Below are 25,572 nucleotides of genomic sequence, written 5' to 3'. Positions count from 1 at the left end.
ATTTTATTTTAGAAGTGGCATATGCTCTGATAGTTACTACTGTACCCATGGTATTTTGTACTTTCACTCAGCATAGAATATCTGCCTGACTATGCACAGGCTGTGTGTGTTTCTACATCCAATAATAGAGAGGCGAGCTAGTGGAGCAAGAGGAGACAATTAAAGAAGCACAGACCCACTCCAGTACTCTTGCCTGGAAAATCCCATGGACGGAGGAGCCTGGTAGGCTGCAGTCCATGGGGTCGCTAGGAGTCAGACACGACTGAGCGACTTCACTTTCATTTTTCACTTTCATGCACTGGAGAAGGAAATGGCAACCCACTCCAGTGTTCTTGCCTGGAGAATCCCAGGGATGGGGGAGCCTGGTCAGCTGCCGTCTATGGGGTCACACAGAGTCAGACGCGACTGAAGTGACACAGCAACAGCAGCAGCAGCAGATCTTGAGAAGAGAAACAGGGAATTAGATCCTGTTTGGGGAATTTACTTTACTTCTTTCACTGTCACAGAAAGCAAAACAAAAACACACATACATGCAGGTGGGTTTTATAATGAGTTAATTGAACATTTCTCTAATGACTTTCACTGTTACTCTGCTGATATTTGTCAGGAGAAACAGAATACAGGATGCGTTTAAGGACAATGGAAATGTAATGTAGTCATCTTAGAGTACTGGGAAGGGAATAAACATCAGAAAAATGGTAGATCTGCTGGCTAGGGTTGAAGCTTATTTTTAAGAATTTAAAGTGACATCAATTGCTGTAGGTGATTTTCATTAGTAATATACAGCTGCTCAGATGCAAGAGAGAAGAGGGTTGGGAGTTGTGTTTAACCAAAATTTAAGTTTTCATAAATGAGTTTGATGAAAGAAAAAGAAGAAAGAGAGCAGAAAGTGCTTGAAAGGGAGTAATTATGATAATGGTCCATCAAATCTAAAAGCTAAGGAGGAATCTGAAGATAGGAAATTTAATAAATAGTGAAAAAGAGACAGAGTCTGTGGAATGACATTTTCCTGAGGCCAAGGGAAAAATAACAATACCTCAGTAATAGGATTATGTCATGCCTGGTGATGACAAGCTGGGGTTATGACAATAATAGTGGGTAACTTCACATGAGAAGATAAGGCAACTCCAAGTTATGACCAACCTAGATAGCATATTCAAAAGCAGAGACATTACTTTGCCAACAAAGGTCCGTCTAGTCAAGGCTATGGTTTTTCCAGTGGTCATGTATGGATGTGAGAGTTGGACTGTGAAGAAAGCTGAGCGCCGAAGAATTGATGCTTCTGAACTGTGGTGTTGTAGAAGACTCTTGAGAGTCCCTTGGACTGCAAGGAGATCCAACCAGTCCATTCTGAAGGAGATCAGCCCTGGATGTTCTTTGGAAGGAATGATGCTAAAGCTGAAACTCCAGTACTTTGGCCACCTCATGTGAAGAGTTGACTCATTGGAAAAGACCGTGATGCTGGGAGGGATTGGGGGCAGGAGGAAAAGGGGACGACAGAGGATGAGATGGCTGGGTGCCATCACCGACTCAATGGACATGAGTCTGGGTGAACTCCAGGAGTTGGTGATGGACAGGGAGGCGTGGCTTGCTGCGATTCATGGGGTCGCAAAGAGTCGGACACGACTGAGCGACTGAACTGAACTGAACTGAAGGCCACGGTGGTACATGGATTATGCACATAGAAGCATGTCATTGGACATGATCACGGGGTATCAGTAGAGAGTATGAGGGACCCAGGAGTCAAAGTCATAGACAAGGAGAGGCTTGACTAGGAGGTCCCGCAGTTGATGACAGGAAGAGGTTGCAGATAATTAAACCAAGTGTCATGAGTTTCAGAATGGATAAAGTTATTTTTTTAAGAGTAAAGAGAAGAAATCATTTGGAAGAGACGATGTAGAGCAGGGAACGTCCCTGCATCTTTGCGTCATGTGAGTAAAGAAGAAGCACAGCTTTTACTTTAAGGACTACAGTGGGAAACGTTTCTTGGGAGACAGCCAGATTTTTAAGATTAAGAAAAGCAGAGGGGGATTTTTCAAAAGAAACTGAGGACAAAGGAGAATTTTTGGATCAGAGATCAGGCTTGAAAGAATACTGGAAGAGGAGACTGGCTAGGACTAGGGAACACAGGCAGCCCATTGTTTTAATACATAAGTGTATGGTGATGCTAGAAGACTTACAAGAGCTTTGAGTGTCTGATGATGACTAGGTATTTGAGGCAACAAGGGGATTCTTCAGAGCTAATCATACAGGCAATGGTTTTACTTCTTATACTCAATGGAGTGGGACATCTATACCCTCCTGCTGAGTCTTACTAATGTGGTCTTTGGGAACTGATAACAAGGGCAGAGAGTTGTGGGCTGCCCTCGGAGTGACTGCTCCTGTCCGCTCACCACTGCTACAGAACAGAGAGAAGGGAATCATTAGTACAAGACCATTCTGTTTAAAAATTAATTCTGTCTCAGCAAGAAGGATGGTATTTAATTAACTGTGTAGAGAGTTATAGCCAAAAGGATTTGTATTGATAAAATGTTTGGGGACTTAAAAGGGATAAAGCCTCAGTTACTAGATAATACAAGTGGCCATAATAACTGATCTCCTGAGCATATCTGATGACCAAGTTCAGGCTCTATTAAGAAAATTATCATGAAACTAGAAGATACTTACCAGGGATATGAAAGGCTAGAACTGGTAATTAATCCTCCCTCATTGTTCAGTGCAGATTAGATCCTCAGGAGGCTGTTACAAATTTGAGCTCCCAGAGTTCAAAACAGTTTTGAAATACTGGAGAGGGTCCAGGTAAGAATAAGAGAAAGTTCTTTAAGAATTGTCCCTTAAAAAAAAAATATTGGAGTACAGTTGATTTACAAAGTTGTTTTAGCTTCAGGGGCACAGCAAAATGGCTGAGTTATACATATACATATATTCACCCTGTTTTAGATTATTTTTCCCAGATAGGTTATCACAGAGTGTAGAGTTCCCTGTGTTACACAGTAGGTTCCTATTAGTTATCTATTTTACTTATAGCAGTGTGTATATGGCAATCCCAGTCTATCAATGTATCCCTCTTCCCATTACCCCCAATAACCATAAGCTTGTTTTCTGCATCCGTGACTCTACTTCTGTTTTATAAATAAGTTCACATGTACCCTTTTTTTAGATTCCACATCTAAGTGATATCACATGATATTCGTCTGTGTCTGACTTCACTCAGTATGACAATTTCCATTTTTATAAAGAAAGAGAACTTGGAAGAAGACTCACAAATGATCATTTTTGCTGTCAATTCTATATTAAGACTAGTAATTGTCAACATAATATTAATTCTATATATAATTCTATATATAACACAAGTAATTTGGCTGTGAAATCATCATGAAAAAACTGCATTCGTGGAGAGTGTTCTGGGGCCTATGGAAGACATCACTGAAACATCAGTAACTTAAAGCAGCAGTTCCCAACCTTTTTGACATCAAGGATTGGTTTTTGTGGAAGACAATTTTACAATTTTTCCATGGGAAGAGTCGGGGACAGTTCAGGCAGTAATGCCAGTGATGGGGAGAAGATGAAGCTTGCCTGCGGCTCGCCTCCTACTGTGTAAGTTTCTAACAGGTAAGTTTCTAACAGGTGTGGCCCTGGGGTTGGGGATGCCTGGTTTAAAGGACAGAAATGCCTCTTTCCAGAAATGCTCTGAAAATAGCCTCTAGATGATGTGGTGAAACTGAAAGCGTGCATGGCTGCCAGGAGGAAACCACTGCCTCCAAGATGGCTTCACTACTGTTCCAGAGGTCTGTGTAGATTTCATACTTTACATTTTATCACTGCTTCCATTATCAATAAAGCTGACCCTGAGAACAATAATTCACACTGAGAACAAATTATCTGTAACCAGGTACAGATGATGGGGATAATGACTGAGAGTGCCCTGAAGAGATGGGCAAAGCAGTTTGAAGGACGAAATATCGGAGGGAACCAGAAAGGGGAATGAGTATTCTGAAGACAGACCATCTCCTCCGTCGGTTTGTCCAGGATCAAACCTGCTTTCAAAATCCAGGGAAGCTATTCACCTCTGGTCATGAAGGAAAGATTCCTGGTGTACAGGTGAGAGCCGGATGCCTAGATTTACGTAAGACATACCAGAATACCAGATGGAAGTTTCAGTTTTCTCTAGAACTTTTGCAGTGTGAGTGAAAGCAAAGAAGAGAAATTTAATACAAATATATTTTCTATATATACCTGTAATAAAACTCAGCTTCACAAAACACGTCAGGTACCAAAAGCCTAAAATAAATCTTGTATTCTGGGGCGAAAAAGTTTTTAATGTAATTTGATTTTTGGGGCTCTGATTGATAGATAAAAGAGAAGAAATGGAGCCTTCTTTTCAAAATACTCAGATCAAAAAAAAAAAAAAACACTCAGATCATATTTATGCATTATTTCTGGGCATAATTTTTTAAAAAGATAATAATGCAAGAGGTTATTGTTTGTTCTCAAAGCATTCCAAGCAATCAAAATAATTTGTTTTCTTTTGATTCTTCTCCTTACCCAACATTATATAGGTAAGGTTTTTGCAACATTTACTAAATTTCAGTTAATGTCAATGAAAATTGGAAAAAAAAAAGACAATTCAAGATATGCAAGGTTTGATAAAATTCTTTCTTCTTAGAACATTTCTGAAATATCCATTTACAGCATCACTGTGTACATTAATGTCTTCCCTTAACTGGTGAATGTGTTGTAGAAGAGATATGTTAAAACAAACTTTTTTTTTTAATTTAAATTTATTTATGTTGATGTATGGTAAAACAAACTTTTTCCATTAAATATTTTTAAGGTGACACATGTGCAATCAGAATTCCTTTAACATAATTTCAGGAGCTTTTTGTACTATGTAATTGGCTTCTGCTGCTTAATTTGAGTGATTATAAAATAATTTGGGTTTTTTTAAAGACTGAGAAGCATTTCCCAAGGTGAGCTTTTCCAAACAAAAAACTGAGTGTTATAAATTCCACCTCCAACAGACCAGAATTCACAACCATTGGTCAGGGGCAAATACCACTGGGACGGCATCCTCAGTCCCTGCGTGCCATTTCAACAAGTCGGAGCCAAAGGTAAGTTTTTACACTTGCCTTCTTCTTGGGTTATAGACTTTTTTCCTACTATAACAACCTTTGAAAAAAAATAATTCACCTTGCTTTAGTGTTTCATGGTGAACTTCAATGGATTGGGTTTAGTTTGCTCCTTTTATATTTATATTATTCTTGGAAAATCCAAAATTCTGAATTAGCTTAGGAATTCAAAAATACAGCAAAAGAGTTTATCTTAATAGCCATGACAGATGCCAATAAAATTATAGTTGTTTCCAATATAGTCCTTAAATCAGGTGCCCTGATACAGAACACATTCTTTGCTAGTATTGACAGGTACTATTGGTTGTTACTGATTGAAATATTATGCAAAAGAAGAAAATTATAAGAATCAGGTGTTTAAAATGTACTGATGATCATATTAGGATTGTGCAATTAGAATGCCTTTTTAAGCTATATATTTTAAAGCTTTATATAAGTATATGCTATTAAAATATCATTAGATGGCATAAAGTAGACATTAAGTTCAAAGTTTCAACAAGCCACTACATTAAACACTAATGTAAGTATTTGAAGGAAGAGATATGCTTTTTATCTACACATGGATATGTGTTCTTCATATTTCTAAGGTTCACAGACTGCCTTATTGGTGATAGCTTTAGGGGATATGTCAAATGCAAGTAAATTCTAATATGCAGATCTTTATAGTATGAAGTGAGAAAAAATAAGCAAGTGCATAATTTTTTTGAACAATGAAACTTGCCAGAAATGTACAAGGAAAATGTATACTTCTTAGACTAGTGTTGACCGTTGTTACTGCTTCCCCCCTGAATATGGAGATTGGTTCTTGAGAGATTTGCAAATCACACTGTTTTATTAAGCAGGACTTTGTTGGTGACTGCATAATACAGTTTCAAATCTGAGATTGTGCAAAACCTTCTGCAAAGGCAAGTAAAACAGAGGTTTAGTTTATCCTGCGTGAATAAAATTTATTTGAAAAAAGCATAGGAGGGGATAAAAAAGAGCTCCTTGTACTACTTCTTATTCTCAGAGGAATTCCATATGCTTCTGCCTAAACCTGCTTCATAAAGACTTTCTTTCAAGTAACTGAAGGTCAGTTGGTCTGCCAGTGCATTCAAGTTTAAAGGTAATATTTACCATGAATTCCTTTTTATATGTCTGTGTAGGTACAAAACCACACGTACTGTTCATAAGTAAATCCAAGAAATGTATCTGAAATACAAAACCTTTAAAATTAGACATGCTTGATAAAAAGTTTTACAAATATTTTGTTCCTCAACAAATGATCACAAGGTAACACTTTTGATAGGCTTAATTTAAACATTTAAAATTATGCTAAGAGATTTTTTTCTAAACTACGCTGTATTCAAAGGAGTATACACAGAATTAAAATAATTAAAATTATAAGATATTGACTGATTCTCCCAAATGCGTGATGCTACCATGGAAAATAAAAATTACATTAATTAAAGAATTACAAAACATTGCTCTAATCTTATGTGTGTGCAAATGCTCCTCTAAGGAAATCTTGCTAAACGGTGACTTTTAAACATGTGTTCCCATTGATTCTGAATCTAAACTTTAAATAGCCATTAATAATTGAAATAAAACACCAAGGACTAAAGGAAAAATGGTTTTTCTTATCGCCTCCATTTAGTTAAGAACAAATTTTGAAAATATTGCCATGAAATATTAATTTTATGTATGTACATATTAAATTATGTGTGTATTAATGACACCCAGAGGCAACAAAGAAGGAAAAAAAAAGTCTTCATTATTTTGTCTGGAAAAAGCCTTGGGCTTAAATGAACAAGAAACAGACTTAGTTGTATTACTGGCCAGCTCTGTCTTGGTTTCCTCATTTTTAAAATGGTATGACAGTTATAGTAATTATCATCATTATCAGCTCTGCATCCCAGAGCTGATGAAATAACTTCATGCTTACTAAGTGGTGAAACTTAGATAATGTGAAGGCTTTTGTGAATAAAGTGAAAGTCGCTCAGTCGTGTCCAACAGTTTGTGAATCCCATGGACCGTATAGTCCATGCATTCTCCAGGCCAGAATGCTGGAATGTGTAGCTGTTCCCTTCTCCAGGTGATCTTCCCAAACCAGGGATCGAAGCCAGGTCTCCTGCATTGCGGGTGGATTCTTTACCATCTGATAAACCTAAGTTTATCACAGTCTTTCTGCATCTCTTTTTCTCCATGTTTCTTTGTAAAATAAAATCAGTTTATTGTAATTACAGTATCTACTGCAAAAATGTGGGTAGGTTTGTGAATTAATTTGAATACCTGGCAGCAGTAGTCCTCAGAGTCCACACAGTTACACGTTTTGTTATAAATTATCCATTGAAAGAAAACTACCGGCTTGAGTTTCTCAGTATTGACAGTGATGTATCATTCTTGTTTAGTGCAAACTATTCATAAGTTGTTAGCAATTAAATATTTACGTGTTCCAATGTTTTATGATTAGGAAATTTGAAAAATGAAAGCATTAGCAAGACTCATTGTGGGACTTCTCATCTTGGATGCTGCTGTGACTGCCCCAACTCTAGAATCCATCAACTACAACTCAGAGACATACGATGCCACCTTAGAAGACCTGGATCATCTGTACAACTATGAGAACATTCCAATGGGGCGAGCTGAGGTAACGGATTCCTCCAACTCTTGAGATTTTTTAAGCATCATATAAGGGATTATTGGGGTTTCTTCTCTTCAAATAGATTTTTGTTTACTTAGAAGTAGAGATGGTCCTGGCTTCCCAGGTGACTCAGTGGTAAAGAACGGCCTGCCAATGCAGGAGATGCAGGAGACACAGATTTGGTGCCTAGTTCCAGAAGATCCCCTGGAGGAGGAAATGGCAACCCACTCCAGTATCCTTGCCTGGAAAATCCCACGGACAGAGGAGCCTGGTGGGCTGCAGTTCATGGGGTCACAAAGAGTTAGACACAACTGAGCGACTTAGAACATACACTGAAATGTTCCGACTTAATAATTTCATATTAACATTTTCTCCAGAACATGTTCAGTGTGATGGAGGTTAACATTGGAAGACTCTTTTCTTTTTTATTCTTCATTTCATTTTCTTTACATCTCCTCATAAAGTTGAAAAATAAGAGTTTCTATCAAGTTAGAACAGAGAAAGAGGCAATCAGTGAGAGAAAGGTGAATTCAAATAGTACATCTATAATGATAAAGAAGTTTGGGAAGTTTGAAGTGAAGAAAAAAGATGTGAGAGATTAAAATGTAATAGAAGAAAACTAAAAGAATGCAAAAAAGGGACAATGGTTTGAAACTTTACTGTTTTCCAAGTGAAAATATGCTTCCCTAAATGATCACTCACAGCAGTAATGTAGGCATTGGCAAGGTTACAGACCATTACCTAAATCTAATATGACATGTTCCTAATTAAATGGTAGGCTTTTTATATAACTAAAGGATACAGACTAATTTTTCTGAATCAGAAAACAAGCAGACCTTGAAATGTTGGAGTGTAATGAACACACAACATTGACAAAAACTAATTAAGTACAAATAAACCGAAAGGGAAATTACATCACCTTTACAGAATCAGAACATATTTGGGGCAGTCATTCAAGTGCAAATCTCCTTAGAATAACTTTTGATAAATAGGGACATGAAATATGTAAATAAAAGCATGTATTTAAATTGTATGAGACTTAGATACATCTTTTTTAAGATACTAAATGTTCTCATCTTTCTTTTTATTGCCTTATTAAATAGTTAGATTTTCACTGTACAATATTTTTATATCTTCTCCCCCTACCCTATTCTTTTACTGTCTTTCTCTCATTTGCCCTCTGTCTCTTTATCTTTCTCTTCTTTTTTTTAGTGAAATTTCAGGCTTGATAGCAGGAGACTTCTTCTGAACATTTGGTTATGATTTTTTAAATCTTTATTAATATTCACTGTTGATTCATTTCACTGTGTGCCTTCTATTACATGAAGGGGGCCTTCTGTGGAGAGTTTATAGTTATTAATATCTATCTTGCTATAAATGTGATGTCTATATCTCTATTGCATCAATGCAGAGCATTAGAAGAAAGTTTGCAGCACTTAACTCATCTGCCCGTCTCCTTTTTCCATATTGCATAAAATTTTTTTAAAACCACAGTGCGTGTTTGTGTTGTTATCTACTAAAATAAAGATTTTAAACTTATTTGTCATTCTTCCAAAAGATATTTCATAGGATTGGTGAGTACCATAAGTGAATTCTCTATTTTAAGTAGAGCTGAGGAATTTGGATTCAAGGGGCTATTATTCACTTCAGAAGAACAGATGCACAGTACAGAAAACACCTTTTGAGACTAAGCCTTCCTCGTGGCTCAGAAGATAAAAAAATCTGCCTGCAATGCAGGATACCTGGGTTCGATCTCTGGGTTGAGATGATCCCCTGGAGAAAGAAATGGTTACCCACTTTAGTATTCTTGCTTGGAGAATTCCGTGGACAGAGAAACCTGGTGGGCTACAGTCCATGGGGTCGCGGAAGTGAGTAACACTTTCACGTTTTTCAATGCCCTGGGAAAACTGTGAAGGAAGTGAACTTTATCTGCAGACTGCTTTTAAGTTATTCCTCACTGTCAGGATTTTTTGTTGTTGTTGCCCAAGAGGCCCTACACATTCTCATGAAAGTCTAAAATTCTTCCTGCCATCAAGAAAATTAAGCTAATCAATATATCCATATAGAGATGATTTAGTAGACAACTTTTCCTCAGTGTTTGTTTATTCTAGAATAAGAACCTTTCTGTAAGGTACTGAATAGGTGGCATTATATCCTTACATTCTCTAGCCCTTACTTCAGGCAAACATTTCTAATTTTCATAATGGCCTACGCAAGCTCAGAAACCTAAACAGCAGCGGGTTCCAGAGAGTCACGGACAACACCTTGTAGTTAAATAAAATATACCAATCATCACTGATTTAATAACCCTTTGTGGCAAAGTCATCATCAGAAAACTGGTTTTAGGTAGGTGATAGATATAGACACAGGTATAGATAGAAATATAGATATAAATGTGCTATCAGTTCAGTTCAGTTGCTCAGTCATGTCTGACTCTTTGCAAACCCATGGACTATAGCACACCAGGCTTCCCTGTCCATCACCAACTCCCAGAGCTTACTCAAATTCATGTCCATCACGTTGGTGATGCCATCCAACCATCTCTTCCTTTGTTGTCCCCTTCTCTTCCCGCCTTCAATCTTTCCCAGCATGAGGGTCTTTTCCAGTGGGTCAGTTCTTCGCGTCAGGTGGCCAAAGCTTGGAGTTTCAGCTTCAGCATCAGTCGTTCCAATGAATATTCAGGACTGATCTCCTTTAGGATGGACTGGTTGGATCTCCTTGCCGTCCAAGAGACTCTCAAGAGTCTTCTCCAACATCACAGTTCAAAAGCATCAGTTCCTTGGCGCTCAGTTTTCTTTATAGTCCAACTCTCACATCCATACATGACTTCTGGAAAAACCATAGCTATGATTAGACAGACCTTTGTTGGCAACGTAATGTCTCTGCTTTTTAATATGTTGTCTAGGTTGGTCATAGCTTTTCTTCCAAGGAGCAAGTGTCTTTTAATTTCATGGCTGCAGTCACCATCTGAAGTGATTTTAGAGCCCCCCAAAATAAAGTCTGTCACTGTTTCCATTGTTTCCCAATCTATTTGCCATGAAGTGATGGGACTGGATGCCATGATCTTAGTTTTCTGAATGTTGAGTTTTAAGCCAATTTTTTCACTCTCCTCTTTCACTTTCATCAGGAGGCTCTTTAGTTCTTCTTTGCTTTCTGCCATAAGGGTGGCAATCTTGATTCAAGCTTGTGCTTCATCCAGGCTGGCATTTCGCATGATGTACTCTGCATATAAGTTAAATAAGCAGGATGACAATATACAGCTTTGACATACTCCTTTCCCTATTTGGAATCAGTCTGTTCTTCCATGTCCAGTTCTAACTGTTGCTTCTTGACCTGTATAACAGATTTCTCAGGAGGCAGGTAAGGTGGTCTGGTATTCCCATCTCTTTCAAAATTTTCCACAGTATGTTATGATCCACACAGTCAAAGGCTTTGGCATAGTCAATAAAGCAGAAGTAGATGTTTTTTTGGAACTCTCTTGCTTTTTCAATGATCCAGCAGATGTTGGCAATTTGATCTCTGGTTCCTCTGCCTTTTCTAAATCCAGCTTGAACACATGGAAGTTCATGGTTCATGTACTGTTGAAACCTGGCTTGGAGAATTTTGAGCGTTACTTTGCTAGTGTATGAGATGAGTGCAATTGTGTGGTGGTTTGAGCATTCTTTGGCATTGCCTTTCTTTTGGATTGGAATGAAAACTGATCTTTTCCAGTCCTGTAGTAACTGCTGAGTTTTCCAAATTTGCTGGCATATTGAGTGCAGCACTTTCACAACATCATGTTTTAGTTTTTGAAATAGTTCAACTGGAATTCCATCCCCTCCATTAGCTTTGTTCATAGATATGCTTCCTAAGGCCCACTTGACTTTGCATTCCAGAATTTCTGGCTCTAGGTGAGTGATCACACCATAGTGGTTATCTGGGTCATGAAGATCTTTTTTGTATAGTTCTTCTGTGTACTCTTGCCACCTCTTCTTAATATCTTCTGCTATGAAAGTATAACACACTTGAAAACATAAACTATATATAATTTTAAAAAGATATTCATGAAATTGGTCCAGTGGCAAAAATCAATCAACCAATCCACTCACCCACCACCTATGGCAAAAATCCAAAAACAAACAAATCAATATGATAAGGTAAGGTGACATGAGGAACCAAATTCAGAACTTTAGTTCAGATCTTCACAAATTATTACTATAAATTTCGTTATAAACAACTACCATATAATTCCCTAAAGAAAATACAAAATACAGCCAGTAGCTCCAGTCATGTGAATGGATTCTAGAATCTGATTAACATGGCATGAATTTCTTGGATGCAGTCTTGGAAGTTTAGATTTTGGAAGGTCAAATAAACTTATATATCTCATCTCTATAAATTAAAGGCAATGTTTCCACATGTTCTTGATCTTATGGGATACTTTTTGAGTGAACACTGATAACACACCCATACGGGGTCTCGTTGATGAAAAAGTTCAGAGCAAATGATGCACATTGAGAATGAGGGGATCAGATTCTTCCGTTGTTGTTGTTTTTTTTTTTTTCCCTTTGTTCTTGACGCCAAGAGTGTGGTTCTGCATAATGTAGCCTAGAATTTGTTTCATCCGCACAAAAGACAACTTGATATTCTAAAATTGACATTGTAAAATTGTCATTTTACAATGACAGATATCCTGTCATTGTAAAATGACAAGATAACTGCTTTTAAATGCCAATTTTCTTTCTTATAAAATCTAAGACTTGGCAACTTATGCTAATATAGTTTATCCTTTGGTCTAAACTTGGTATGATTATTACTTAAGGCCTTTGATATATGTGGTAGGCAGAATTCTAAGATGTGCTCTAAGTGGCCCATTCCTGGAGGCATCCAAGCTCTTTACAATTCTTAACACCATGAATATATTGGGATATCACTCCTGTAATAGGTTATGTTCTATGGCATACTTGAAATTTAAAAAGGGAGATTATCTTAGCCTGATGTAAACTCATGAGCCCTTTTAAGTCAGTGTCTTGAGGTTAGGGACAAAATTGGAGTCACAAGAGTAATTCAGTGCAAGGGAAATGATCTGTTTCTGGCTTTAAAGATAGATGGGTATATGGAGCAGGAATGTAGGAAGTCTCTAAATGCTGAGGAGAAGTTGATAGCCAGCAAGTATATGGGGGTAGAAGAAACCCATTTCTAAATATACAGGAAACTTCAAGCTCCACATGAGGTTACAGCCCTGGTCATCACTTTATTTTGGCCTTGTGAGACCTTAAGCAGAGAACCCAGTCAGGCCATTCTTGAACTTCTGATCCACAGAAACTATGAATTTAAAAATGAGTATAGTTTCAAATTACTACGTGTGTGTGTGTGCTAAGTCGCTTCAGCCGTGTCCAACTCTTTGCAACCCCATGGACTGTAGCCTGCCAGGCTCCTCTGTCCATGGGGATTCTCCAGGCAAGAACATTGGAGTGGGTTGCCATCCCCTCCTCCAGGGGATCTTCCTGACCCAGATAGCAATTTTCAATGCAGCAACGGAAAACTAATAAAATATGTAGTGATTTAAACTGCTTTTCTGAAAGCCACATTTGAATTACTGTAAGGCTGCAAGGCTTGCATTTATGAGTCCAGTGATTTATTTAGTCAGTGAGCCAAACCACCCTTGATTCCCAGGGTTAGAATCTCAGTAGAGCTTTATTAATTTCTACTGGTAGTAGTATATTCATTACTTCCTCAGTGGTTGGAAAGTATTTCTTCCAATGGTTTGAAAATTATATGCAGTTAATATTTCAGACTGATGACTTACATGATTTCTGAAGCTCTAGAATATCTGGGATCCACTGGACATATATTAGAAAAATATTTTAGACCCAGCAATTCCATCATCTGGGCTTCCCTGGTGGCTCAGCAGTAAGAATCCACCTGCCAATGCAGGAGATGCAAGTTCTATCCCTGGGTTGGGAAGATCCCCTGGAGAAGGAAAGAGCGACCCACTCCAGTATTTTTGCCTGTGATACCCTATGGACAGAGGAGCCTGGTAGGTTACAGTTCATGGCGTCACAAATGAGTCAGACACAACTTAGTAAATAAACAACAATGACAAATTCCATCACAATGTTTTAAATTATCCTGTGGATAAATTTGCTGATATAAAGTTGCTGCACTTTTTACCTCTAGCTTTCATTTTACCATAATGATATGAGTAGGAACTGGTTATAAGCCATAAGACTGAAATGCAGATGTTTTCCTTCTTGATGGATAATAGCTTAATTCTGAGCGCTTATTGCATGTCAGTACCATTCTAGGAATATCACACGTATTATCTCATTTATTTCTCCCAACCAAAGAATGAAGTCCATTATTATTCCCATTGAATAGATAAGAATATTGAGACAAAGAGCAGTTAGGTAGCTTGACTAAGATTACAGTTATTCATAATATATAATCATAGTGATGTTCTCTTAGTGAAAGTGAAGTCACTCAATCATGCCCGACTCTTTGTGACCCATGGACTGCAGCCAGCCAGGCTCCTCTGTCCATGGGATTTTCCAGGCAACAATACTGGAGTGGGCTGCCATTTCCTTCTCCAGGGGGTTTTCCCAACCCAGGGATCAAACCCAGGTCTCCCGCACTGTAGGAAGATGCTTTTACCGTCTGAGCCACCAGGGAAGTCCCTGATGTTCTCTTACCAGAATATAATTTCCAACAAACTAATAAAGATTATATTATCCTCCCTTCATTTTCTACCATTTTCTAATCGTCCTTTTAACTTGCACCAGTTTTAGCTGAACTTAATGCCACGTGCATTTTATACTGCACTCTTAGAAAGAAAAACATTCTTCTGTGGGTGAAAGTGCTGCACTCAATATGCCAGCACATTTGGAAAACTCAGCAGTGGCCACAGGACTGGAAAAGGTCAGTTTTCATTCCATTCCCAAAGAAAGGCAATGCCAAAGAATGCTCAAACTACCGCACAATTGCACTCATCTCACATACTAGTAAAGTAATGCTCAAAATTCTCCAAGCCAGGCTTCAACAGTAGGTGAACCATGAACTTCCTGATGTTCAAGCTGGTTTTAGAAAAGGCAGAGGAACCAGAGATCAAATTGCCAACATCCGCTGGATCATGGAAAAAGCAAGAGAGTTCCAGAAAAACATCTATTTCTGCTTTATTGGCTATGCCAAAGCCTTTGACTGTGTGGATCACAACAAACTGTGGAAAATTCTGAAAGAGATGGGAATACCAGACCACCTGATCTGCCTCTTGAGAAATTTGTATGCAGGTCAGGAAACAACAGTTAGAACTGGACATGGAACAGAGACTGGTTCCAAATAGAAAATGAGTACGTCAAGGCTGTATATTGTCACCCTGTTTATTTAACTTATATGCAGAGTACATCATGAGAAACGCTGGACTGGAAGAAACACAAGCTGGAATCAAGATTGCCGGGAGAAATATCAATAACCTCAGATATGCAGATGACACCACCCTTATGGCAGAAAGTGAAGAGGAACTAAAAAGCCTCTTGATGAAAGTGAAAGTGGAGAGTGAAAAAGTTGGCTTAAAGCTCAACATTCAGAAAACGAAGATCATGGCATCTGGTCCCATCACTTCATGGGAAATAGATGGGGAAACAGTGGAAACAGTGTCAGACTTTATTCTTCTGGGCTCCAAAATCACTGCAGATGGTGACTGCAGCCATGAAATTAAAAGACACTTACTCCTTGGAAGGAAAGTTATGACCAACCTAGATAGCATATTCAAAAGCAGAGACATTACTTTGCCAACAAAGGTTCGTCTAGTCAAGGCTATGGTTTTTCGGATGTGAGAGTTGGACTGTGAAGAAGGCTGATCGCTGAAGAATTGATGCTTTTGAACTGTGGTGTTGGCGAAGACTCTTGAGAGTCCCTTGGAGTGCAAGGAGATCCAACCAGTCCATTCTCAAGGAGATCAGCCCTGGGATTTCTTTGGAAGGAATGATGCTAAAGCTGAAACTCCAGTACTTTGGCCACCTCATGCGAAGAGTTGACTCATTGGAAAAGACTCTGATGCTGGGAGGGATTGGGGGCAAGAGGAGAAGGGGATGACAGAGGATGAGATGGCTGGATGGCGTCACTGACTCGATGGACGTGAGTCTGAGTGATCTCCAGGAGTTGCTGATGGACAGGGAAGCCTGGTGTGCTGCGATTCATGGGGTCGCAAAGAGTCAGACATGACTGAGCAACTGATCTGATCTGATCTGATGGGTGAATATGGTAAACTAGAAGTGAACTTTATAGACAACTGACAGTTACCTAATTTTTTAGGAAAAAATGGCTTAAGATTACTTAAGAATAATTGCGAATAGGTGTATGTATCTAAATTATAAGGAATAACCTGAGTGTGTAGAGTCCAAGGAAACATTTCACTAATTTTTTAAAAGGTTAACGAAAAAATCTAAATAGTTCAAAATTCTGTATTCTTTGAATGGCTTAAGTTGAGATTGCGCTTTTGACCGAGCAGGTATTTGGTGTTCACATTTTCAGGATCAGTTTTTGCATTATTGATTGTCCATTTCTCTTAGGTCTAAAAAATCATTGGTCTTGCCCATGAGTAAATGATTTTGCTCAGAAACATACTCAGTGGCTATATTAATATTTATTGATGTTCTGCTGAAAGGTATGAACTTCCAATCCTCCAGGAAATTTTCTTGGCTCCTTCCAGGTAATTAGACTTCTCCATACCTCTATCACATTATTTAGTCTTGCATAATTACTTCTACTTAACTGAGCCTGCACTGTTCCCATGTCTTCAATAAATAGCAGAGATATATACCCTGTGGTCCCATGAAGCACTTGACTGTATTTGTTGTAGGATGGTGTTGGGGACATTTAGGACAACATCACACAATGCTTTTTCATGAGGACATGAAGGAAAAATTTCTCTCAGGCCTCAGTGTCAGAACAGGTTGCAATTTTTAAGAAATTTGTTTATGTTCTAGGCCATCCATCTTGTAAATGTGTTTGTCATTTTTTTTTTTCCAGAAAACTAGATCTTAATTTTTGCCTCATTCTTCCCTGGCTTTGTATTATTTCCCACACCTCTATCTTCCCGTCACCCTAATCTCTTCAAGGAGGTTATTTTCTGAAATATTACCATATGTGCTTTAAAAATTGCCTTATATACCTACTGGAATGAGAGAAAGTATGCATTCATAAGGAAATAGCATTAATAACTAACAAAAAACATCAGTAATAATTGGCCAAGAGTAAGTTTCTTGAATGAGGAACGCTTTTCTTGCTGTTACTCTCCATTGATCTTAAAATTAAGGCCTTTTTTTTTTTTTAATTTCACAAAAAGAACAGGTGGCCAGATTGTTTAAAATTATCCTTAAAAAACTGCCATTGAAATAAATATATTCAGCTTCAAAAATAGCATTTATCAATAACCTTTGTCAAGGGAATGAAAATTAAATTTAGTGAAGTTATAGGAATGGGAGAGAACTCAGTGAAGGCAGTTGTATCAATTAACAATAGAGCAGTGATTTTTCTCTTGTCATAACAGGATGTCATGCAAAAAAAAAAATTTAGAATATATGTTGATGGCCTGTAATACCTGAAACTGCTGAAGTAGAAGCAAACTAATATGGGTAAGCAAACTACTTACAGAATTCAATGTCCATTTTAGATAATGACATATAAAAAGATCTTAAAATTAGGTTATACAAGTATAATGAATTGGTGTACAACTTCATTAATACTAGAGGATAGTTTGTCTCAAAACTCATCTCTATATATTCTGAACAAAAAACAATTAAATTAGAAATATTTCTACTATTTATTTCTTCTGGTGAAAAAGGCATGCAATACTTTATATTGTATCTGGAATTATGTCTTACTTTGGCCAATTTATATAATATATTTTAAAGTTTCAAATATATGGTTGGCATATAAAATACCTCTTATTGGAAGAAGTAACTTGTTAAAGTGTCAGTCAGCCTGAAGTAAATATTCTTTTCAGACTATGGCAAAAATTAAAAGCTAATCTTTCTTTTTACCCTCCCTTTTCATCAAAGATACTCTGAGGATGAGAGGAAAGAATTTTGCTGATGATCCTTTAATATGGTTGTCTGATTGAGTTTCCATATGCTTCTTTCCAAAGCAGCATTAAACCATTTGATTTTTATTTTAAGCTATTGGAAAACCTTAAAAAAGTGAAGCAACAAAAATGTACAATCATTCAGGCTCATCAGGAGAAAAAGATCACTGATATTATTTGCCAGTGGTCGGTTTGTGTTTGTAACTGTACTATACATTATTTATGAGACCACAAATATAAGTTAATTATCAAAACTAGCCCTTGAAATAAGGCTTATTTTTAAGAACAACTGAGGAGCAGAGTTCTTATTCAACTAGGAAGTTTCAGAGTAAAATTTAAACCAGATTCTTCTGATGCCAAAGCAGAGAGACCCAGGCACTAAAACCTCAATTATTTTCCAATTCCTTCTCTTTCCTCTTTGCTTCTTTTAGCTGTGCCCTATATTGAGGCTTACTTTCTCTGAAATTAAGTTATTTGAGTATTAGGAACCAGAAAAAGTTTTCTAGTGATTACAATTAACACACTATCTACGTATCTCTCTTAGCTGTCAAAGTATTTAAGGAAGAGACAGGAAAGATGATCCTTCTGAACTCAAAGCAGCTTTGTAAAACACATGCGATTGAGCAATCTTTGCCAAACACATTTCTTCCTCATACATTTTCAAGATAAAGTAGAAAATAAGATACAGCTTTCATTGCCTGTGCTCATGGTCACATTCTTTTAGATAATTAATATAAATCACTTAAATTAATTTGAGCACCAGACTTATGCTTAGCGCAGAATTTCATCACACTTAGCCAATTTCATCACCTACATGCCAGCATGTGGAACCCACAAGAATACTCTTAGTAACTCAGGCTGAATGAATGGCCCAGGGCCTATTTGGGAACCAAATTTTGATATAATGATGACAACAAAGAACACTTTCAACACTTTCAAGATTTGACTGGTGGGGTAATTTGGGAGAAAGATAAATTTAAAATTCTGTTCTGTTTTACTTGGTGCTGAATAAAAATCCAAATAGTATTCAGGATTTTGAAGACTTTAACAAAACAGGGAGATTGGCCTATAATTTAAATATTATGTGCTGGAGGAACGGAGTTCACTGGTTAGGTATAGACTGGCAGAGTGCAGACTCTAAGCAAATAAACAAGTAGGACATTTGCTTCTCAATCTGGCTTTGCCTGGGCACTTAAATCATTACCACGCACACTACAAAGAATGAGGGTAGAAACCACCAGCTTTGGGTGTTGCTCATGTGTACATCTGATTCATCCTTGAGAGGCAGTTTTTCACAGAGTTGAGTGACATGGGCTATGGAGTCAGACTCCTCATGTGTGAGTCTCAAGTCTGTCACACCAACTGCGTGGCCTTGGACTGTCTTAAAAACCCTCTGAGTTGCAGCTTCCGAGTCCCAAGATATCTTGGGAGAAGACTTGAGAGTCCCTTGGACTACAAGGTGATCAAACCAGTCAGTCCTGAAGGAAATCAGTCCTTAATATTCACTGGAAGGACTGATGGTGAAGCTGAAGCTTCAATACTTTAGCCACCTGATGTGAAGAGCAGACTCACTGGAAAACACCCTGATGGGAAAGATTATCTTCAGAACATGTGATTTAATTCAACATAATTTTTAAGGGAATTTTTGAAAGAGTTAACTTTTGAAGGTAGCAGCTTTAAAAATGCAAAGAGCCAACTCACTGGAAAGACCCTGATGCTGGGAAAGATTGAGGGCACGAGAAGAAGTGGGTGACAGAGGATAAGATGGTTGGAGAGCATCATCGACTCAATAAACATGAGCGACACAAACTCTGGGAGATCGTGAAGGACAGGGAAGCCTGGCATACTCCAGTACATGAGGTCACAAAGATTTGGACACGACTTAAGAGACTAAATAACAATGATTTAACTTAGTTCAGTGAATATTATCTTTACCATGGAATCAGTTATTAGTCAACAGCCACAGAGGGTTATGCACTGGTGATCAGAGAAGCCTTCATGGAAGGGAGAGGATTTGTGCTATAATGAAGATTAACTGTACCGGCATGGGCTCACTTTGGATCCACTTACAAATCTTTTGCTGAAAGTCAGGAATAGAAGCAGGTAAATCAGACCAAGTCCCTCCCTGTCCCTCAGTAGCTCTCAGTCTAGTCATCTTAGAAACACACAGCTTCAACACAATAAAGGAAGTGAAAAAATTTAGTATAAACAAGATCTATAGTTTGGGGACATAAGGTTTCTATGAGTTCAGCCGCAAAATATACAGATGTGCTGAGAAATTATGTCTCCAAATCTGTCATGAGTCACAGACCTGACAGAAAATCTTAGATATAAGTTATTTTACTCTTGTGTTTATCTACTATTGTTTTTGAATAGTATGTAAGTCTAGTTACATGCATAAATGCTATAATGAATACAGAAATAGATGTATAAATATATAGATAAATATAATTGTAGATAAAATCAGATTAATATAAGCTATATACAATGGGTTTCCCTGGTGGCTCAGATGGTAAAGAATACACCTGCAGTGTGGAAGACCTGGGTTTGATCCCTGGGTTGGGAAGATCCCCTGGAAGAGGGCATGGCAACCCACTCCAGTATTCTTGCCTGGAGAATCCTCATGGACTGAGGGGCCTGGTGGGCTACAGTTAATGGCATCATAAAGAGTAAGACACACCTAAGCGACTAAGCATAGCATGAGCTATATACAATAATATTATCTCATAAAATAGTTTACAAAAATATATAAAGTATATTGTATTATATTATGCACATCACATCTTATATATTATTAATTATGTATTATATTATGATATAAAATATAAATTAAGACAGTGAGGCAAAGAGAAAAGTTGTTAACATAATATGAAGCCAGGGGTTGAGTACATTATTTGAAAATGCATACTATTCTATATATGACACATAGAGATACATATAGAAATTTTCTGGGCAATAGTGTTAGGTTTTAAGGGACCTTATACATGTTCCTGCTATGGCCTACCTAAATTTAGGATCAACTGAGAGACAGAAATGAGACTAAGACAAATAGAGTTCAAAAAATCCCCCTTATTACTGATAAAGGCTAAGTTGCAATATATGACTTAGGTGTGAAGCAACTGTGGGGGTTTTAACATAAAACTTCAGAAATAGACCAGGTCATCAGTCACAGGCAAGGCTAGTCAACCACAGGCCTCAGCATACAGTAAACCTTATTGTCTGCATGAAGGGGCAAAACAGAACGCATGCTCCTGGCAAGCAGGCAACTTCTTCTAAAAAAGAAGATAGCCACTCATGCTGAGCTCCTTTTCCTACTCACTAATCACCCTGGCCATTCTTCTTCCCTTAGGAGGAGTGGATGGACCTAATCCCCAACCCGGTGGCCTCACAAGCCATTAGGCGTGGCCACTGAATTCAATATAGCTCTCCACATCAAGAGAGGAAGTCAGCCCATTTTTTAGGACAGTGGCTCCTACATTCCTGAGGCCTGCCCTTGAGGCCTGCATGAGGCCAACCAGCACTCTCAGATATCCTCTGTAGCTTTTGATTGCACAAAATCCTGAAGTAGGTCCAAGCACATCAATGAATTTATCTCAAAGATTGAAATTTCACTCTCAGTTCTATGTTCTAACCTCAAATTATATCAAGCCCCATTATTTAATATCAGAGCTTCTGCAATGAAGTGAAATGCTGAGTAATTATACCAATAAGACAATTTCAGAAACATAGAGGATACAGATTTGCCTATAGCTCCCCTACCTCTATTAAGTTTTGGAGGAAAAGTTAACAAGTACACATTAATGTCCCTTGCATATTAAAGCATGTTGTTGTTTAGTCGCTAAGATATGTCTGACTGTTTTGAAACCCCATGGACTATAGCCTGCCAGGATCCTTTATCCATGGAATTTTCCAGGCAAGAATACTGAAGTGGGTTGCCATTTCTTTCTCCAGGGGATCTTCCTGACCCAGAGATGGAACGAGCATTTCCTGCATTGGAGGCAGATTTTTCACACTCAGCCACCTGGGAAGTCCATATGAAAGTATGAGTGAAAGTCACTCAGTCATGTCTGACTCTTTGCAACCCATGGACTATATAGTCCATGGAATTCTCCAGGCCAGAATACTGGAGTGGGTAGCCTTTTCCTTCTCCAGGGGATCTTTCCAACCCAGGGATAGAACCCAGGTCTCCCACATTGCAGGCAGATTCTTTACTAGGTGAGCCACAAGGGAAGCCCATATTAAAGTAGAAAGTTGTTTACATCCAAAGAGATTATAGTACAAAGTCAGAATTACTTGCCTCATGATTTAAAAGATCGAAGAATATGGACTCCAAAACTCCCCTTTTTCACAACCTAAGTGGACTCTACCAAGTACAGATGTCGTTCTTCAAAGACACATAAATTGCTGTTTGTTCATTACCAAGTCTCCCATGACCCTGATATTTAAAGAGAATGAAGCACTGATTGCACATACAATATTATCACAATATTGACCCCAACCTCCATCAAATTTTAAGAAACATGTTAATCCTAAGTCCCTAAACAGCTATTCTAGGCAAAAGCGTATTCCTCATGCCTGTACATACTATTGCCAGAGACCAAGAAGAGAGTTGATGGTATCTGAGAATTCAGAAGATGGAAGAACTTTTGGTTTAACCTCATCCAGATATTGGTCAGCTTATGTTCATTGTCTCTAGCCTACAGAATTTGAGGTTAAGTACAATTTGGAGAAATCTCCCACTAGAAGTTAAATTATGGCACTGTTTAACTTTGAGAGCAGCTGTTCTCAAAGTGTAATTCTTGAGCTGGCAGCATCAGCATTTACCTGAAAACTGGTCAGGTATGCAAACTTTCACGTTCCACTCCAGATCTAACAAATCAGAAACCCACCCTCCAGGTCATTCTGATGTACCTATGAGCTGCACTGAACTAGAAAACATCCCCAAACACCATGTCTCTTCTCTCACAGTATCATTGGAGATATTACTCTTTCTTGGCCCAGTTTTAAACATCCGGTTTTTTAGCAGAGGTGACTGATGGCTTCGCTGGTGGTTCAGTTGTTAAAGAATCTGCTTGCATTGCAGGAGACTGCCTGCAATATAGGAGACCTGGGTTCGATCCCTGAGCCAGGAAGTTCCCCCTGGGGAAGGAAATGGCAATCCACTCTAGTATTCTTGCCTGGAAAATCCCACAGACACAGGAGTCTGGTAGGTTATAGTCCTTAGCATTGCAAAGAGTTGGACATGACTGAGCAACTAAACCACCACCCCACCAATCATCAGATCCATCTGAAGCTTATCTTTCTGCACATTCAAAGCTTTGAACTCCATTTTCCTGCTAAGTCCTGGTTTTCTGGCTGCTGGTGTTGCATTGAGTATGTGTTCTTTCAAGTGACAGATGGTTGTATGCAAGGGTTTTCAGCCAGGGGTTTCTCCAGTCTGGAACCTCTGTGTCCCAGGGGCTTTTAGCCTTGCTTCAGGTTGTGAAATTCAAGAAATCTACCTCCCAGAGAGTTTCCACTGCTTCCCCACAGTTTTTTTTGTTTGTTTGTTTTGTTTCAAGCTGGAGAATGAACCTCCGCAGATTCCTGAACTGAAACTGCCAGCTGATATCTCTCATGACTGTGGCCCTTGGGAGGCCAGTAAAAATCAATCCCTCTACTGTGTGTTTTAAGGCTATACTCAACATTTCAGAGTTCAGGACTTAATTGGCACTTGCGTCTCCTATGTTCTAGTCTGTGGAATTAACATTGACCTTGGCCATATATTTGAATCACCTCTAGAGTTTGAAAGTGAAAGTCGCTCAGTCGTGTCCGGCTCTTTGCGACCCCATGGACTGTATTACAGCCCACCAGGCTGCTCTGTTCATGGAATTCTCCAGGTAAGAATACTGAAGTGGGTTCCCATTCCTTTCTCTATGGGATCTTCCCAACCTAGGGAGGCAGATTCTTTACCGTCTGAGCCAAGAAAGAACATTTTAATGCCTGGAGCACACTCTAGATTATTAAAATCAGAATATCTAGGGGTAGGACTCAGACTGGGTATTTGACGGCCCTCAGCTATTCTTTTAGTGTTCATCTGTTACTATCGTGTTTAACCAGTTTACTATGCTTTTTAGTTGGGTCCCTTTACTTCTTTAGTACTGTGTGTCTTCTAGTAATGAGAGCCTTCTCTCTTCTTTCCGGTCCAGACTTGTTTTTCTGACAAAAGTGAAAGCGTTAGTTTCTCAGTCATATCTGATTCTTTGCAACCTTATGGACTGTAACCCGCTAGGTTCCTCTGTCTGTGGAATTTTTCAAGCAAGAATACTGGAGTGGGTTGCCATTCCCTTCTCCAGGGGATCTTCCTGACCCAGTGTTTGAACCCGGGTCTCCTGCATTGTAGGTGAATTATTTACCATCTGAACCACTATTTTCTGACAAAGTTCTCCAGATATTGTTTTGTGGCATCTTCTACAGAGACATTAAAAAATCAGTAAATGATAAATCTGCCAAAAGTAACATTGTTCAAAAGAAATTTTGGACATCTTCACATTTCTGAGTTGGATAATCCTATACTAGACATGTTCTTCCATTACACTAATTTCTAACCCAGGATTGGACCTGACCTCTTATTGTCCTGCATAGCCTTTTTAAAAAATGCAGTGTAAGCCTCTCTGTTCCTAGCAAACTCAAGACAAAGTTTACCATAACACTCCCTAGGAGTGTTAGAATGAGAAATGTGTGGAATTAGGAAAGATCCAATGAAAATAGGGCATTTAAAAAAAAAAAGGCTAGGCAGGACAATAAGAGGTCAAACAATGTTGTCATCCATTAGGCTGTACAATTATTGGCTTATGATGTCAATGTACTCCATATAAGATGCAGATAGGTGGGCGTCAAAGGATAATCACAGTGATATCATGTCAATATCTTTGCTAACTTTCAATGTGGGCTTTAAAGAGGAAAAGTATATGTGTAAATATATAAAACACTCCATTTCTTAAAGCATATAAGGAGAAGAACAAATGAAATGTATCTAGAAGGTATTGAGGATGGATCAAATATTTTTTCAATGTGTTCTCTCTGGAGTTATGATATTGAAACTGTGATCAAAGACATAAATATGAAATCAAATTCAGAACGTTTAAAAGTCCTTCACCATATCTATATTGAATCTATAACACATATATAGAATGGAGATTAAAGCAGATCCATACATTTTGATACTGAGATTAATAAGGAAGATCATAGAGCCAAATATTACCAGAGTCAATTAACTACTACTCAGCAGCCTTCTGTTGACTGAATGACTTCTATCAGGCTAATGACTGCAAAAACATATGATAGTCAACAAATTCAAGGATTTCAAACCCTTGAAAAACATTCATCTGTTACTTTATGTTATTATAGAGCTGATATACACAGGGTCTGGAGAAGGCAATGGCACCCCACTCCAGTACTCTTGCCTGGAAAATCCCATGGACGGAGGAGCCTGGTAGGCTGCAGTCCATGGGGTTGCTAAGAGTCGGACACGACTGAGTGACTTCACTTTCACTTTTCACTTTCATGCATTGGAGAAGGAAATGGCAACCCACTCCAGTACTCTTGCCTGGAGAATCCCAGGGATGGGGGAGCCTGGTTGGCTTCCATCTATGGGATCGCACAGAGTCAGACACAACTGAAGCGACTTAGCAGCAGCAGCAGTATACACAGGATCCTCGATTCTGCTTTTGTTTCTACAAAGTTTTAACTATAATTAAGCCCCCAAGTGAAGCTACAGA

The 25,572-nt window shown here is 38.3% G+C and overlaps 1 protein-coding gene across 1 annotated transcript in view; it reads left to right on the top strand.

Moving 5' to 3' along the window:
• Positions 1-5,005: 5,005 nt before the first annotated feature.
• The window catches only part of EPYC (epiphycan), a 42,670-nt gene continuing 22,103 nt past the window's right edge, over positions 5,006-25,572 (top strand). The window contains exons 1-2 of the mRNA XM_019960009.2: positions 5,006-5,111; positions 7,582-7,758. Of these exons, the coding sequence (XP_019815568.2) occupies positions 7,594-7,758 (165 nt within the window). The 5' untranslated portion in view covers positions 5,006-5,111; positions 7,582-7,593. The remainder of the gene's footprint in view (positions 5,112-7,581; positions 7,759-25,572) is intronic.

This window comes from Bos indicus, chromosome 5 (genome assembly GCF_029378745.1).
Source record: "Bos indicus isolate NIAB-ARS_2022 breed Sahiwal x Tharparkar chromosome 5, NIAB-ARS_B.indTharparkar_mat_pri_1.0, whole genome shotgun sequence".
Classification (NCBI taxonomy): domain Eukaryota; kingdom Metazoa; phylum Chordata; class Mammalia; order Artiodactyla; family Bovidae; genus Bos; species Bos indicus.
The sequence above is the reverse complement of the archived record's forward strand: the minus strand, read 5'-3'. Positions and strand labels throughout refer to the sequence as shown.